The sequence below is a fragment of the Mustela putorius genome, unplaced genomic scaffold (assembly GCF_011764305.1).
Source record: "Mustela putorius furo isolate JIRA1106 unplaced genomic scaffold, ASM1176430v1.1 tig00003858_pilon_pilon_pilon, whole genome shotgun sequence".
Lineage (NCBI taxonomy): Eukaryota > Metazoa > Chordata > Mammalia > Carnivora > Mustelidae > Mustela > Mustela putorius.
Window position 1 is genome coordinate 50,158,917 of NW_025422010.1, and position 16,378 is coordinate 50,175,294.

Consider the following 16,378-nt stretch of genomic DNA (forward strand, 5'->3'; position numbering starts at 1 on the left):
TAATAATCCTAAAGCATTAAGTACATATATATAAGAAATATTGACTATGATAGAAAAATAATAAAACCCAGAAATATTCAAGAGTACTGGATTTGTTCACAGTAACAAATATTCAGTGACATTATACTTTATTAAAAACTATTTTCTTTTTTATTTTTTAAGATATTTTTATTTACTTATTTGACAGAGAGGATCACAAGTAGGCAGAGAGGCAGGCAGAGGTGGGGGGGAAACAGGCTCCCCGCTGAGCTGAGGGCCCAATGCAGGGCTCCATCCAAGGACCCTAAGACTATGACCTAAACCAAAGGCAGAGGCTTAACCCACTGAGCCACCCAGGTGCCCCTAAAAACTATTTTCAATGAAGATTGAGGCAACAGTGAAAATTTTTCTACAATTCTGTGGATACTTTTGATTACTACTATAAAAATTACATATGCAGGGACACCTGGGTGGCTTAGTCATTAAGCGTCTACTTTCCACTCAGGTAATGATCCCAGGGTCCTTGGATCGAGCCCTGCATTGGGCTCTCCGCTCTGCAGGAAGCCTGCTTCTCTTCCACTCCCTTTCTTGTGTTCCCTCTCTCTGTGTCTCTCTGTTAACAAAATAAATAAAATGTTTTTAAAAAATGACATATGCAGAGGGACAAGAACTGTAAGCTAATAGTAAATGAAAGATTTTTATTTGCTTGATCAGCAAAACACGGGTTTTGGGGTTTTTTTTCTTTCTGTAAGTGCATGCCTGGGTGTTTTTGTATCTTTGAATAATGTATTAGTTCTAGAACATTTTTAAGTGAAAGCAAAAGCTCTCCATGTATTTTGCCCCATAAGGAACAATTGTCTGTTGCTGAACAAAAAACTTACCAAAGGGCTCCTCAAGGGATTATTTGTAAGTTGTTCTTTCTGTTCTTTTTCAGAACTCCCAGAGAGTATGTGTCTTAAATTTCAGTGCGGCGTTCAGATTCAGTTAGGGTTTGCTGCCGAATTCTCCAATGTCATGATAATCTACACAAGCATAGTCCACAAGCCACCCGATGTCCTGATGTGCGATGCCTATGTCACCGATTTTCCTCTTGTAAGAACCCCCTTTCTTCTTTATTTAAAATAGTACAATATAGGGATGCCCGGGGGGCTCAGTGGGTTAAGCCTCTGCCTTCGGCTCAGGTCATGATCCCGGGGTCCTGGGATTGAGCCCCACATCGGGCTCTCTGCTCAGCAGGGAGTCTGCTCCTGCTCCTGCTCCTGCTCCTCACCCCCCCCCCGCCCCGCCTGCCTCTCTGCCTACTTGTAATCTCCATCTGCTATAGGGTTGCCTGTGTGGCTTTGCAGTGGAGTATCTGCGTTTGGCTCTGGTCATGATCCCAGGGTCCTGGGATTGAGCCCCACAACAGGCTCCCCACTCAGAGGGTATCTGCTTCTGCCTCTCTCTGCCCTTATCCCCCTTTTTCTCTCTCTCTGAAATAAATAAATAAAAGCTTTTAAAAAAAGATAGTTTACCGTCAAAGACAATGTTGTGATTTCAACTGATTTCATTAATAATGTCCGCTGATTTTCACAGGACTTAGATATTGATCCCAAAGATGCAAATAAAGGGACACCTGAAGAAACCGGCAGCTACTTAGTGTCCAAGGATCTTCCCAAGCATTGCCTCTACACTAGGCTCAGCTCGCTGCAAAAATTAAAGGTTATTCCTTTTCCTGTTTATTAACTACTGACTTTGTGGAAGTGAAAATTCCTTGTCATATTCTGTTCTGTCCCTGGTAATGGCCTGAGGATTTTTGTGTGAGAGAATATGTGATTACTCTCCGCAGTTGAAAAGTTAGAGATTCAGAGCATAGTGTGCTTTTAAATACCGTTGCATCTTCAAATAATCATTTTCTAGTAAAAGAACAAAAGACAATTATCACCTTGTTCATAGCTAATCTACCTATAGTCTCCTTTGTCTTTGGAATAACCCTATAATCTGATTTGGTTCTGCTTCTCCACCCAGGACTGTGGATTATTATTTCATGTTTTTTAAAACAGCTAAACTTTTAGCCTAGGTGTAAAGCCAGCTTTTTTCATTAAAGGATCATTCTCCAGGGGCACCTGGGTGGCTCAGTCGTTGAGCATTTGCCTTCAGCTCAGGTCATGATGCCAGGGTCCTGGGATCAAGCCCTGCTTTGGGCTTCCTGCTCAGCAGGAAGCCTACTTCTCCCTCACCCACTCCCCCTGCTTGTGTTTCTTCTCTCACTGTGTCTCTCTCTATGTCAAATAAATAAAAATCTTTAAAAAAAAAAAAAAAAAAAAGCATCATTCCCTATCTCCACTAGTAGGGCAGGGTAAGTTTTCTAAGCCCCGCTGCTTAGAAAAATGCCTTTAAACTGTTCATCCGGAATACAGTCCAGAATCACGTGATTCTGGTAACTGCCGGTAGCAAGAACTAGAATTCTACCAGTTCAAAGTACTGACTGAGGGAAAGGGAAGGTGATTATAGCTGGCTTTTTTTAATGCAGAGAAGATGTAAACAAGCCTTGAGGATTTGGAACCTGGGAAAGGGGAGTGAGAGTGGCTGTTGTTGTGTGATCACGTGTGTATTTGTGTATGTCAGTAATACTCTAAGATCGGCATGCTTTCACAGTTGATAAAAATAATTCTTCTTCTCCTTTTCAGGAACATCTAATCTTCACAGTCTGCCTGTCGTATCAGTACTCAGGTTTGGAAGATACCGTCGAAGAGAAGCAGGAGGTGAACGTGGGCAAACCCCTCATTGCCAAACTGGACATTCATCGAGGTTTGGGCAGGAAAACTTGCTTCCAAACGTGTATTATGTGTAATGGCCCTTATCAGACCGCGGCATCCACCTCAGCGGGAACCGGCCGTTACCCCTCATCTCAGGACTCATTCCCCGGTGTTTACCATTCACACCTTGGTAACTCCAGTAATGTCTTGCCATCAGATGACTGTCGCTGCAGCCGGATGGCAGATGCATTTATTTCAAGTCACCACACCCACCATTATCCATGCCAGTTCGGGAGGAGCAATGTGCCAGTGGAGACAACTGATGACATGCCATTCAATCTCTCTGAGGGGCTCCGAATTTCTGAAAACTGACCTCCTTATTTTTGGAAGTTCTCCTAATTACTAGATGCCTCCAGGGCAGCAGTACTGACATGAAGAGAGGCATCATAAAAAAGCAAACCTGGATCTGTAGAGAGAGATCTGTGATAGATAGATATTTCATGGCAAACCCAGGACTTTAAAGTGTTGGAGTTACATTATTGACCGAGGGACTTCCTCTTCATTCTCTTTTAAGAGTTGTTTGTAACAAAAATATTTTCATTTTGAGCACTGAAGTAAGAACAATGGGAATGGCATTGTAGAATAAGTCATTGTGTTATGAGAATCAGGAAAAAAAACATTGGTGGTCATCAGGCTTAACCTAGTCTTATCACTGGGAGAAACAGATTGCGTCATCTTGTTTACATTAGTGCTGGCCCAGCGCTGAGACCTCCAGATTTCTGTTCCAGTGTTTGTCCCTCTACACACTTCCTTTCTGACAGGTTCTGAGACAGATGTTATGTTTGTAGGTAGATTTAAAGATAATATGTAAATATACATGTCTGTATATAATCTAGAAATGTATAAACTTTAATTTGTGATTATAGGACTTTACTGCAAGTGTTAATTAAGATGTTTGTATATAAATCTTATGTAGAACAGGCCGAAGTTTCTTGTTAAAGTCATGAAAGCACATGAAGAGATGATGAAATGTTTGTCTCTGTTATAGCAAGACAGCAGGATACTTCTGTCTCTGGATAATCTTGGCAGCTACTTATTGAATCTTAAAAACACTGGATATGTCTTCCTTGATAACATTTTCTTAATGAATTGATCTTACCACCTTTCATCCTACCTAAAGCATGTCAAAAAGACCACTGCCAATAACAAAAAATATTGAATTAGTACTTTTAAAGCATTCCACAAAGAAACTACCAAGCCCAGAGAGCTTCACTGATATATTCTGCCAAACACTTAAAGACTTAGCACCAGTCCTTTGCAAACTCTCCTCAAAAATGGGAGGAGAAAGAACACTTCCCAACTCCTTCTATGAAGCCAGTATTACCCTGATACAAAACCAAGTGAAGACATTCCAAAAAAACAAAAACTCGACACCTGTTATGAATGGAGAGTCAAAAGTCATCAACAAAATACTAGCAAACTGAGTCTAGCAATATATAAAAAGGATTATACTCCATGACCAAGTAAGATTTATCCCAGATATGCAAGGTTTGTTTAACATCCAAAAATCAATGTCATATGCAGACAGTTCTCGTTATTCACAGTAGGTATAGTCCAGGAAGTCACTATGGATACTGACCTAGTGAATGCAGAGCCATTGCTCCTAGGGGAAGTGTTTGTGTATTCATATCTCAAATAGATTATAATCTTAAGTCCTGAAAACAGTTTATCGTGGTATACTGTTTTATTTTACAAAAGAGAAAATGAGGTTCAGAAATATTAAGTGACCTTCCTAGGCCACCCCACTAATAACTGCCAGGAGTTGGGATTCATACCTGTCCAACTGGCCCCAGAGCCAAAGCTTACACAGCCCTGCCCCCACCCGCTCGTCTTCTGGTCAGGTCTGGGGGTGAGCAGTGAAACAGGCAGAGCACGTCCTCGTTCACCCCTGCTGGAAACGTGTGTATCAGGAAATTGATGGGTCTGCTCGTATCTATGGATGATCATAAAGTGCCGACAGTTTTGATTGGGGATTACAAACAAGTTTTACAAATAAATTGATAAATTTACAAACAGACTCATAAATAATGAAGATCAACTGTTCCATGTTCATAAAGCACTAAATTACTACATTCATTGACTTCATTGTTTTAACAGTTGGGAGAAAGAACATTTGATACAATTCAGCACCTTTCATGATAAAAAACACTTAATAAACTAGGAATAAAATGGAAATTCCTCAATATGATAAACAGCATGTACAAAAAACCCACACCTGACATCATTATTGGCAACAGACTGAATTCTGAATATCCTCCCCCAAAATCAGGAATAAGACAAGAATGTTCACTCTCATGCCTTCCAGTCAACATTGTACTTGAGGTTCTAGACAGGGAATTAAGCAAGAAAAAGAGAAGTCAATCATACTGGAAAAGAAGTAAAACCGTGTATGTACAGATGGCATAATCTTATAATTCTAAGAAATTCATTTAAAAACTAATGAATTCACCAGACTAGAGGATAGATAAGAGATCTATATACAGAGATCAGCTTTATTTCATTCAATGTCAGCAGTGAATTCTGAAATTGAGATTTTCTGTAAATTCTATTTACAATAGCATCAAGAGGAATAAAAACTATGCAACACTGTTGAAATTAAAGAAGACCTAAATATATGGAAATACGTTGTTCATGGATTGGAAGACTTTACACTGTTAAGATGCAAATGCTCCCCAAATTGCTTCAGAGAGTTCCTGCAGTTCCTTTCAAAAATCCCAGCTGGCTCATTTGCAAAAATTGACAAACTGATAAAATTCACATGCAAAAGACAAAAGCCAAAACAATCTTGAAAAAGAACAAGGTTGGAAGACTCAGACTTAACCAATTTCAAAACTTAACCTCAGAGCTACAGTAATTGAGACTGTGTGATACTGGCATAAAGATAAACATGGGGGCGCCTGGGTGGCTCAGTGGGTTAAGCCGCTGACTTCGGCTCAGGTCATGATCTCAGGTCCTGGGATTGAGTCCCACATCGGGCTCTCTGCTCGGCAGGGAGCCTGCTTCCTCCTCTCTCTCTGCCTGCCTCTCTGCCTACTTGTGATCTCTCTCTGTCAAATAAATAAATAAAATCTTAAAAAAAAAAAAAAAAGATAAACATGGATTGAGGGCATATAAAATATAACTGAGAATCCAGAAATAAACTTATGATGTTTACGATCGATTGCTTTTTGACAAGAGTGCCAAAGCATTCATTCAGAGTAATCTCTTCAACAACTAGTCCTAGGACAGCTGGATAGCCACGTGCTAAAGGATCCCCCCTCTTTATACCATATATCAAATTTCAACCCAAGATGGATCATACACCTAAATATAAGAGCCAAAACTGTGAAACTGGCAAGAAAACATACAAGCAAGTCTTTGTGACCTTGGACTAAGCGATGGGGTTTCTTGTATACAACACCAAACGCCAAGCAATGAGGAAAAAAATAAATTGGCACCTCCTCCAAATGAACTTTCTTAAAGAACACCGTCCAGGAAGTGAAAAGACAACCTATGGAACAGGAAAAAGTTTTTGAAAATTGTGCCTGATAAGGTACTTGTATCCAGAGTGTATACAGAACTTGTCTAATAATAAGCAATTTATATACTAGTGTTTAATTATGGTCACTGTAGACCAGTAACCAATAAAGTATCCGATGGGCCATCTGTGAGGATGGACGTGTTCCAGGTGTGTGCTCCACGCGTGCCAGCCTCCAGCCCTGTGTGGTGGCAGAGCAGTGGACATACAGCTTGCTTCCACATTCAACTGCGCAGCTGTTCATTCTGTATATTTGAGTTTTTAAAAGCGTGTATTTATAATTTTAAAACATTTTTTAAAATAACAATTTAAAAAAATTTGTGTCAAAAAATTTTACGAATAAAATAACAATTGTGTATTTTTTTTTGTCTCTTCGGCCATGTTTTTATGTGAGTTGACTTCTTACGTCAGTTGCTTTATAACATTAGCAGAGGATTTTATACAGCAGTAGCATTTCGGAAGAGTAACCCACTGATACCAATTACAGTGGGAGGAAGATATTAGGGTAGTAAAATCTCACCTAAATCCAAAGCTAATATAAATTTCTGGGGAAGGGGGTATTTTCTGGAAAGTAACAATAAGTTCTATTCTTTTTTTTTTTTTTTAAGATTTTATTTATTTGACAGACAGAGATCACAAGTAGGCAGAGAGGCAGGCAGAGAGGAAGGGAAGCAGGCTCCTGCTGAGCAGAGAGCCTGATATGGGGCTTGATCCCAGGACCCCAGGATCGTGACCTGAGCTGAAGGCAGAGGCATTAACCCACTCAGCCACCCAGGTGCCCCTAATAACAAAAAGTTCTAAAGTTAGCAATTATAAGTTACATGATTTCTAATTCAAAAAAGTGAAATCAACACATGGATCATCAAACATAAAACATAAACGTGGTATCCATCTGAAGGTGAACAGGTCAAATAAATCATAGCCTTGAGAAAGTCTTTGAAGGGTACCAACATGGAAAAGAGACAACAGACCTTTCCTTTTTCCCCAGTGTTTGTTACCTTTCGTAGCCCTACTTGCACACAAAAGCAACCATAAGGTGGTCTCTTTGGTAGTCAAAATTGTTAGAGTCCAGAAATACAGTCATGTAACCACAGCTCAGATAATTGATTCATTGATACATAGATTGGCACAAGTTTAATATAAGGATTCAATCTGAGGTTTTTAAACAAAAGACCTCATAAATTTTAAATTGTTTCCTGTTATTTGAATATTCCCTTAGTACTTAATCTTTTTTAGAGATTTTTTAAATTTATTTGAGAAAGAGAGCGAGAGAGAGCGTGAACAGGGAAGGAGGAGGTGGGGCAGAGGGAGAGGGCAAAGCAGACTCCCCAGTGGTGGGGCTTGATCCCAGGACCTTGGGATGAACCTGAGCCAAAGGCAGAGAGACACCTAACCTACTGAGCCACCCAGGCGCCCCTCCCCTGGTATTTATATACTATCATTGCTTTTCACTGTTAACTGATGCCAAACACTCAGAATTTACACATTACTTTTAGGGACACCTGGGTGGTGCATCCAACCCAGTCAGTTAAGCATCCAACTCTTGGTTTTGGGTCAAGTTGTAATCTGAGGGTCTTGAGATCAAGGCCTACACTGGGCTGTGCACTCTGTGGAATCAGCTTGAGGTTCTCCCTCTCTCTCTCTCTCTCTCTCTCTCTGTCCCTCCTGCTCGTGCACGGACTCTATTTTTCAAACAAATAATTTTTAATAAATAATTTTTAATGTATATATTGCTTTTGTGCAATTTCAACCTGTTTTTCTATTTTGACATTATGAGTTTTACCCAGGCCTAACTAAACTATGTATTTTTAAATACTTTCCCTTGAATTATAGGACCTATTTCTCATACTGATAAAAGATGAATTAGTGAAGAAAAAGATACTCAGAACATGAGAATGTCTGTATAAATGTATTTAATTTTTTTTTTTACAATTTGACAGCACTAAAAATATTTCAGCATCAGACACAAAGCGTGGTGTTACAGAGGAGGAGTTCGCTCATCTCAGCACCCAGCAGCAGGGTGGCTTGAAGTGTGCCCTGTGGCTCTGTGCCTCTGTTTCCTTACCTGCACGATGGGGACGAGGATGTAACATCAGAGGGCTTCCAATACTCTCCAAGGCTGCCAGGACCAAGATGGTAAGTCCTCTGAAGAGCCTGATCTCTGAAAAGGGTCTCATCCTTCAAATCAGGCCTTTTCAAAACTGTACCAGTCAGTACATACACAGTATGGTATGTATTATGTGTTACTAAGATGCTTCCTACCAAATACTCTTCATAGTATTGGCAATGTAGCATCGCCTTCTAAAATAAGTTGCATTTGGGTTGGCTGGATGGCTGGGTGGCTCAGTTGGTGGAACATGGGACTCTTGATCTTGGGGTCATGAATTCAAGCCCCATCTTGGGTGGATAGTTTACTTTTTAAAAAAAAAAAAAGAAAAATTAAGAAATGCTTAAAAATAAGTTGCTGTGAATGTTGTTCACCCCAAAACGAGCATCCATTTTCAAAAACTTTCAAACTTTTCAAAAAGAAATCTAATGTCACCAGTTACTAGCACATTCTGTCTACACACAAAGACCACTGATTAGCAGTGTTTCTCTGCTGGAAATTATTTGTCTTTGCTTCCCTGGATTTCCCAGTTTTTACCTAGGAAACAGCTGTTCTGTAATTTGGGAATATAGATAGAGACATGTAAATATGCTAAACTTCCATACTTTTATTCTACCTGTTACAGAGTAGCTAAGTCTGAAGTACCTACCACAAATCTGAAGTAATTCCCAGTTTTTTGCATCATGGTTGGGGTTTGTGAAACAGCATTTAAGTAGTAGAAATGGTTGGCTGAGTATTCCTGCATTAAGAATTTAAGAATTAAGAACTTAAGAATTAAGAATTAAGAAGCACCAGGCTTTGACTATTTTTTAAAATGTTGAAACATTCCAAACTTAGAGAAAAACTTCAAAACCAGTACAAAGAATTCCCATATTCCCTTCACCTTGCTTCCCTATGTGAACATTTTTACATGTTTTATCATTCTGTCTCATAAGTGTATATATATATGTTTATATGTCTATCTTCTACATACATCTACAAATGATATTTTTCCTGAGCTATTCAAAAGGGTTAACTTTTTGCTCCTAAATAAACACTTAAGTGTGTACTTCCTAAAAACAGGAACGTTCTCCTACATAACCACAATACAACTGTCCAGATGGGACAGGAGTCCAGAACCTCCCTCTGCTGCAGCCCAAGCACTGGGAACCACAATCCCCCCTTATCTTTCCCTTCTCTCACAGATCGTGACCTCTGACCTTTGTCCAATATCTAAAAACTATTGTTTCATACTTTGTGTGTGGCTTTCCAGTTGTTTTAAGGTGGGAGAGTGAATCCAGTCCTATCATTACATCATGGCTGGAGGTGAACATCTGTAAATGATTTTTAAAGCTAATCCCATAGTTGAAAATAATTTTGGATTACTTTTCATATATTGCAAGAAATAACACTGTGGGCAAACAATCCCCTTTTCTATTCGTGATTTCATCCCCAAACTGATTTTTAAATTTTTTTTTCTCCAAACTTTTTAAAGGTAGCATGCATCCATTATGTTGCAGAATAAGTGGTTCATCAACATTATCGAATGAATACATAGGAGCCTCAGATCCACACGTTTATGCAAAGGAAGGTGAGCAAGCTTTTGGGGTGGAGTGTTTCACATTCTACCTACGTACAATCATTTTACACACAACCGCATTTAACTCTCAGCAGCCTTGCAACTTACAGATGAAGAAACTTTGGCCAAATCAAGACATGAATTCACCCTGGATAGCTGACAAGCAGCAGAAGCAAGATAACTCAAACCCAGACCAGAGCCCATTACGATTCCCCAGTGCTGCTGCTGATTACCCAATGACGAAGAGATACCCAATCATTATTGTCCTAAATGCTCAGTCAGTGCAAAAGTGGCATGACACTAAATGTTCATATTTGATGGAGTATCAAATATTGTATCTAAGAGATACAAGTCTTTGAAGTGCGCAACCCTACTTTGAAAACAGAAGGAATGGCATCTTGATTTGGTAACTTAAACTTGCTGTTTTCCCATATCACCAGAAAAAGAGCCAACCATGATTTTTTTTTTTTTGAAGATTTATTTATTTATTTGAGAGAGAGTGTGTGCACAGCGGGTGGGGGTGGGGAGAGCAGCAGAAAGAGAGGGTGAATCCTGAGCAGACTTCCCATTGAACACGGAGCCCAACTCAGGGCTTGATTCCAGGACCCTGAAGTTGTAACCTGAGCCAAAATGCAGAGTTGGCTGCTGAACCCACAGAGCCACCCAGGTGTCCCCAAACAGTGACTCTTCATGAGGTGTGTTAACAGTATGGCTTGATACTTCATTATTCTAAGTGTATGAAAAATATTTTTAAACACTGAAACATTACTCTTTTTTTTTTTTTAAGATTTTATTTATTTATTTGATGGACAGAGATCACAAGTAGGCAGAGAGGCAGGCAGAGACAGAGGAGGAAGCAGGCTCCCCGCTGAGCAGGGCTCGATCCCAGGACCCGGGGATCATGACCTGAGTCAAAGGCAGAGGGTTAACCCACTGAGCCACCCAGACACCCCAAATTCTTCTAACTTCTAATCACAGACAACTTCTCGGTAAAAATGAGATCCCCCCAAGAACTGAGAGGCGGCATGGGATTAAGGCAGCAGTGGCCTGGGTTGGAAGCTCTGCTCCCATAGCTTACCTGCATCTTAATGCCTCCCTGTTCCTGTGTGCAGACAGGAGTCTCTGCCTCAGGAGTGCTCGTGAGTATTACATAAGGGGCCCCAGTACGGACCTTAGCATGGCAGGCCTATAGTAAAAACTCAGTAACTGTTATAACACTTTCACCAAAATAAAACGTGGGCCACCCATTAGGTTATTTACCTAGAGAGAACAGAAAGGTACAGTGGGACGGGGCGCCTGGGTGGTCCATGAAGCATCTAACTTTGGCTCCGGTCATGATCCTAGAATCCTGGGATCCAGCCCCATGTTGGGCTCTCTGCCCAGTGGGGAGCCTGCTTCTTCCCTCTCCCTCTGCAGCTCCCCCCACTTGTGCTCTCTCTGTCAAATAAATACATAAAAAAGAAAGTTTAGTGGGTTGAATGGTGACCCCAAACAAGATATCTCTGTGTTCTAACCCCCGGGACCTGTAACTCCCTATTTGCAAACAGGGTCTTAGCAGGTGTAATCAAGGATGTGGACACGAGAACATCCTGGATTGGGGAACACTAAATCCAGTGCTCGGTGTCTTTGTAAGAGCTGCAAGAGAAGACACACAGAGGAGGCCAGGGTTGTGGGGAGCAACCAGAAGCCAGGGGTACGTACCTACAGGACCGCAAGCTCAAGTGGCAAGGCAGGATTGTCCCCTAGAAACTTCCAAGGGAGCACGGCCCTGCCGAGACCTCAATTTCTGCCTAGTCATACTACTTCCAAATTTCTGGCCTCCAGCACTGTGAGACAATAAAGGTCTGTTGTTTTAAGGCACTGAGCAAATGGATTGGCTAGGAAACGAATCCACAAGCAGACCGACCTCCCGGTGGCTCCAGTCCCAGCCTGTCTTAAGAAGGACACTGATGGCAGAGGATGCCTGGTGGTTCCTGAGCTGTGTCCACCTTGTTTTCCAGAGCTTTCCCCAGAGTCACTCTTTGGCTGCGGTCTCCTGCGCCCCCTCCTGGCCAGAAGGAGAAGTGCGCCTCCTCCAGCCCCAGCTATCTCCGGTGAAATGAGAGAACCAGGGAATCTCAAAATCAAAGCAGAAATATTTCTGTAAGAAAACATTCTCTTTTTTTAAAATTATTTTTATTAATATATAATGTATTATTTCCCCAGGGTTACAGGTCTGTGAATCGCCAGGTTACACACTTCACAGCTCTCACCATAGCACATACCCTCCCCAGTGGCCATAATCCCACCACCCTCTCCCTCCCCCCTCCCGCCTCCCCCCAGCAACCCTCAGTTTGTTCTGTGAGATTAAGAGTCTCCTATGGTTTGTCTCCCTCCGGATCCCATCTTGTTTCATTTTTTCCCTTCCCTACTCTGCAAACCCCTGCCCTGCCTCTCCACTTCCTCACATCAGGGAGATCATATGACAATTATCTTTCTCTGATTTGACTTATTTCGCTCAGCATAATACCCTCTAGTTCCATCCATGTCGTTGCAAAATAAGAAAACATTCTTAAACAGTTCATTCTTGCCCCCACCCCATCTTGAAAAACAGGGTGGAGGCTTTGGCACATGTCCTGAAGCCTGAGCTCCGTCCTGTGCCATCATCTTTCTCGGGAAATTCAGCCCCGCATTGGTGGCCCACCGGGCGTATTTTCTCTCCTTTCCTTGACTCATCAGCAGAGACCATTTCCTGCAAACCAGACCCACCCCTCCCGGGAGCTACCTGGACCTGTCACCCCAGAAAGCAATTTAAACCATTCTTGTTCTGATCCAAACTCTGTGTTCAGCTCACCTCCTCGGGTGTCCGTCCCCTCGACAGTAACTGTTCCGCCGAATCCATATGGCTCACCTGGGTGGGCGGTGGGCGGCTCTAACTTCATTTCCAGCCTCTCTTAACTTACTTTCCTGCCTAATCTGGACACTCCCGTTCATTGTACTAGGACTGGAGCAAACACCAACCGCACCCCTCCCACCCCCACCCCCCAGCCCCCCTCCACTGGCTCTCCCTTTGTTTAACTGGTGAAACTCCACCCCAACAGCCTTCCACACACATTTTCTTCCTCTGCAGACCCTCCTTCCTCCTGCCACCCTCTCCGGCTTGGCTGGGAGCCTGGCCTCTGCCCTCCCAGAGACAGTGGAAGCCACCGCAGCCCACAGGAGCACACCCACATCTGCACCCACGGTCCCTGCACGACCTCCTCCCGGCTAATCCCCCCACGGATCCTCGGGGTCCCGCCTCCTTTCCCTCCACCAAATTCCGGTCGTTGGGTACCCTTCTCTCCTACATCATCAGGGTCTCTCTTCTTAATGAATTATTCTCATCTGCTTCTCCCTCTGTCCCTCAATGCGCTCTCTCTTTCTCAAATAAATAAATAATGTCTTTAAAAAGGAAATAAATAGGGATGCCTCAGTCTGTTAAGCCTCTGCCATCAGCTCAGGTCATGATCTCAGGGTCCTGGGATCAGGTCCCGCATAGGGTTCCCTGCTCAGTGGGAAACCTGCTTCTCCCTCTGCCTCTGCCTGTCTCCCTGCTCCTACCTTCTTTTCTCTCCCTCTGAAGTAATTAAATAAGATCTAAAAAAAAAAAAAAAGAAGAAGAAGAAAGAAAAGAAAAGAAAAAAGCGCTGTGAGGCATACTATTGCTATTCTCCCCATTTTACAGATGCAGACACTGAGGCAAGAGGGGTCACGATGAGGTCAGAGCACAAACGGAGGTGCTGTAGGAATCTGCGCTGCTGGGCTGCACACAGTAAGCTGCCTCTCGTTTGAACGACAAGGGAGGAGGTGACACTGATGTCAAGCACAGACAGGAAAGAAAGACAGAACTGGATGGTGAAGGGCTTTGTGTTTCATGCTGCTCTGGAACCGCCCTCTGGACAGCTGGCGGACTTTGCAGGCAGTCAGAGCACGACCGAGTCACATATTCCTTCAGACTGACTTAAGGGTCCGGCAGAGCGGCCTGAAGGCGGGAGAGGGACTCTTGCCAGATGGGGTCGGAGAGCACCTAGAACACTGTTCTGGAAAGAAAATAGGAGCCGGTGGCCATGGTGGACAGATAAGCTGCTGAGAGGGCACATCCCGGCGCAGCCCCCCAGGGAAGCTAGCAGCCAGAGCCCACTGCAGAGGGCAGGGGAAGCTCCCTGAGCCCCAGGGGGAGAGAGCTCAGGGCTGGAAATGGCTTACAAGGATGAACACCAGCCTGCATCCACACAGAGTGACTGGGACCAGCGAGGCAGGCTGGGGCCCCAAGCCCAGGGGTAAGACCAGGTAAGAGCTTGCATGAGGGGCCCATGGGGTCCCTTTCAGGTCTGCATCTCTCCATAGGCCTCATGGGCCTGCCCTTGCCCACTGGGGCTGCCCTTGCCTTGGTTTCCCTTTGGTTCTTTTTTCTTTTTTTTAAGATTTTATTTATTTATTAGAGAGAGAACATGAACAGAGGGAGCGGCAGAGGGAGAAGCAGACTCCCAACCAAGCAGGGAGCTCAATGGGGGGCTCGATCCCAGGACCCTAGGATCGTGCCTGACCTGAGCCAAAGGCAGACACTTATCCCACTGAGCCACCCAGGTGCCCCTTCACTGGTTCAGAGACCCAGGGAATGCCATGGGTCGGGATGACCAGCAGAGGGCAGCACAGGCTTGGGTTTGTCCTGGGCCCACTGGTTTGGGAGCCCCAGGGGCCCTTCCCACAGGGCTGCGGGAAGACCCAGGAGGAAGCAGTTTTGCATCTGTATAACCCTGAGCTTCCACGTGCACTCAAGGCCTCCCGAACCCAGCTGGTGGCTAAGTACGACGACAGGAGGCTGGACAAGCCCGGGAATGCAGGAGAGGCAGTCCGCACGGTGGTTGTTGAAAGCCAGGCTCGGCCAAGCCAAACTTACCGGTGGTGGGGTCTTCCCCTGTCCTGTCTGTCCTCTTGCTCCCACAGCCCTGGCACCAGTCAGCGCGGAGATGCTCAGAAGCGCCCCTCCCGGCATGGGCGTGGCCACATGCCCCTGGAACCTTCTGCCGAGAGCCCCCGCCTTGAGGAACAGTCAACAAATCCAGACCCGCAGCCCCTCCTGGTACCGATAGGAAAGAACCCGCAGTCCGAGCTGCGCCGGGAACCCCAGCCCCACCCCCACGCAGCGAGCGGAGAGGAGGCTTGTTCACGGAAGGCAACTTGGAAGTCGCGATTCCGGACTTGAATGAACCTCCTGGAGCCGGTTGTCACATCAAGAATGAAGGCCCCTCCGTCCCTCCCACTCCACTTTTTTGGGATATTATTTTTTTAAGTGATTTTATTTTTTTTTTAATTGTGGTAAAATATGCCTGACATAAAACTTACCATCTTAACCATTCTATTTCTTTTGAAGATGTTACTTATTTATTCATTGTGAGTGGAGAGAAGGGGAGAGAGAGAAGCAGATTCTGCGCTGACCAGGGAGCCTGACCCGGGCTCGATCCCAGGACTCCTGGACCAGGACCTGAGCTGGAGGTAGACGCTGAACAGACTGAGCCACCCAGGAGACCCTCATCTTACCCGTTTTAAATGCGAACTGTTAGGAAGTTAAGTGCACTCACATTGTTCCCACTCCTGGTTTTTATTATGACTTTTCATTTACAGCCTCTCTGAGCCTGGGGCACAGAGAGTGAACCTCAAAGAAAAGGCAGAGATATGCAGAAAGATTTCGCTGAGAAAAAATGGAAGGAAGCCAAGGCAGAAAGGAAAGGCTTTCCAGGCCACAGGGCCTAAGTGAGCTTTCCAGGGATGCTTTGACCCAGAGCCTGGGGTGTCTGTTGGGTCCAAGGTCAAAGGAGTGAGACTCATACAAAGCGAAGGTCAAGCAAACCTTTATATCGTGCCAAGCATCAAGAATGAAACCGACTGGCTGGAGCCTCGCCTCTTACAGAGAGGGTGACCTCTCTCTGCCTTACAGACTAGCTTTTAAGGCCAAAGGCCATGTGGTTGGGCCTGGCCACGTACAGGTGACCAATGAGATTGTGATACACAGGGAAAGCTGCACAGTCATGCTAGGTCACACATAAGTGACCAATTGAAGTACAATTTACCCTATAGTAGGTATTTGAATCAGCCTATCACCTTGGTCAGAATTGGTGCGCAAAGGGCAGGACCCATACTCCTTGGTAGTTAGGGAGACAGTATGCGCCCCCACCCCCACCCCACTGATCAGATGTCTCCACCTGGCCTGACCCACCCTTGTATTTGGGCTTTGTTACCTGGAACTGGTTTCCAGGACTTGACCCCCTGAGGGGGTCAGTCTAAGTTTTATTGCATAAACAGCAAAATCACTGTTTAACCGGATGGAATCACTCTGGCCCTTACAGTGTCCTAGCCCGTCTATCTCCAACTGTGTTCCCGCATCTTGGCCACTCAGAACC

The 16,378-nt window shown here is 44.1% G+C and overlaps 1 protein-coding gene across 2 annotated transcripts in view; it reads left to right on the top strand.

Annotated features, from left to right (window-relative positions):
• Positions 1-3,834, top strand: part of MALT1 (MALT1 paracaspase) — a 57,596-nt gene extending 53,762 nt beyond the window's left edge. For both annotated transcript variants that reach the window (XM_045065673.1, XM_045065674.1), the window contains 3 exons: positions 914-1,071; positions 1,555-1,680; positions 2,649-3,834. In XM_045065673.1, the coding sequence (XP_044921608.1) occupies positions 914-1,071; positions 1,555-1,680; positions 2,649-3,089 (725 nt within the window). In that variant the 3' untranslated portion in view covers positions 3,090-3,834. The remainder of the gene's footprint in view (positions 1-913; positions 1,072-1,554; positions 1,681-2,648) is intronic.
• Positions 3,835-16,378: the final 12,544 nt, after the last annotated feature.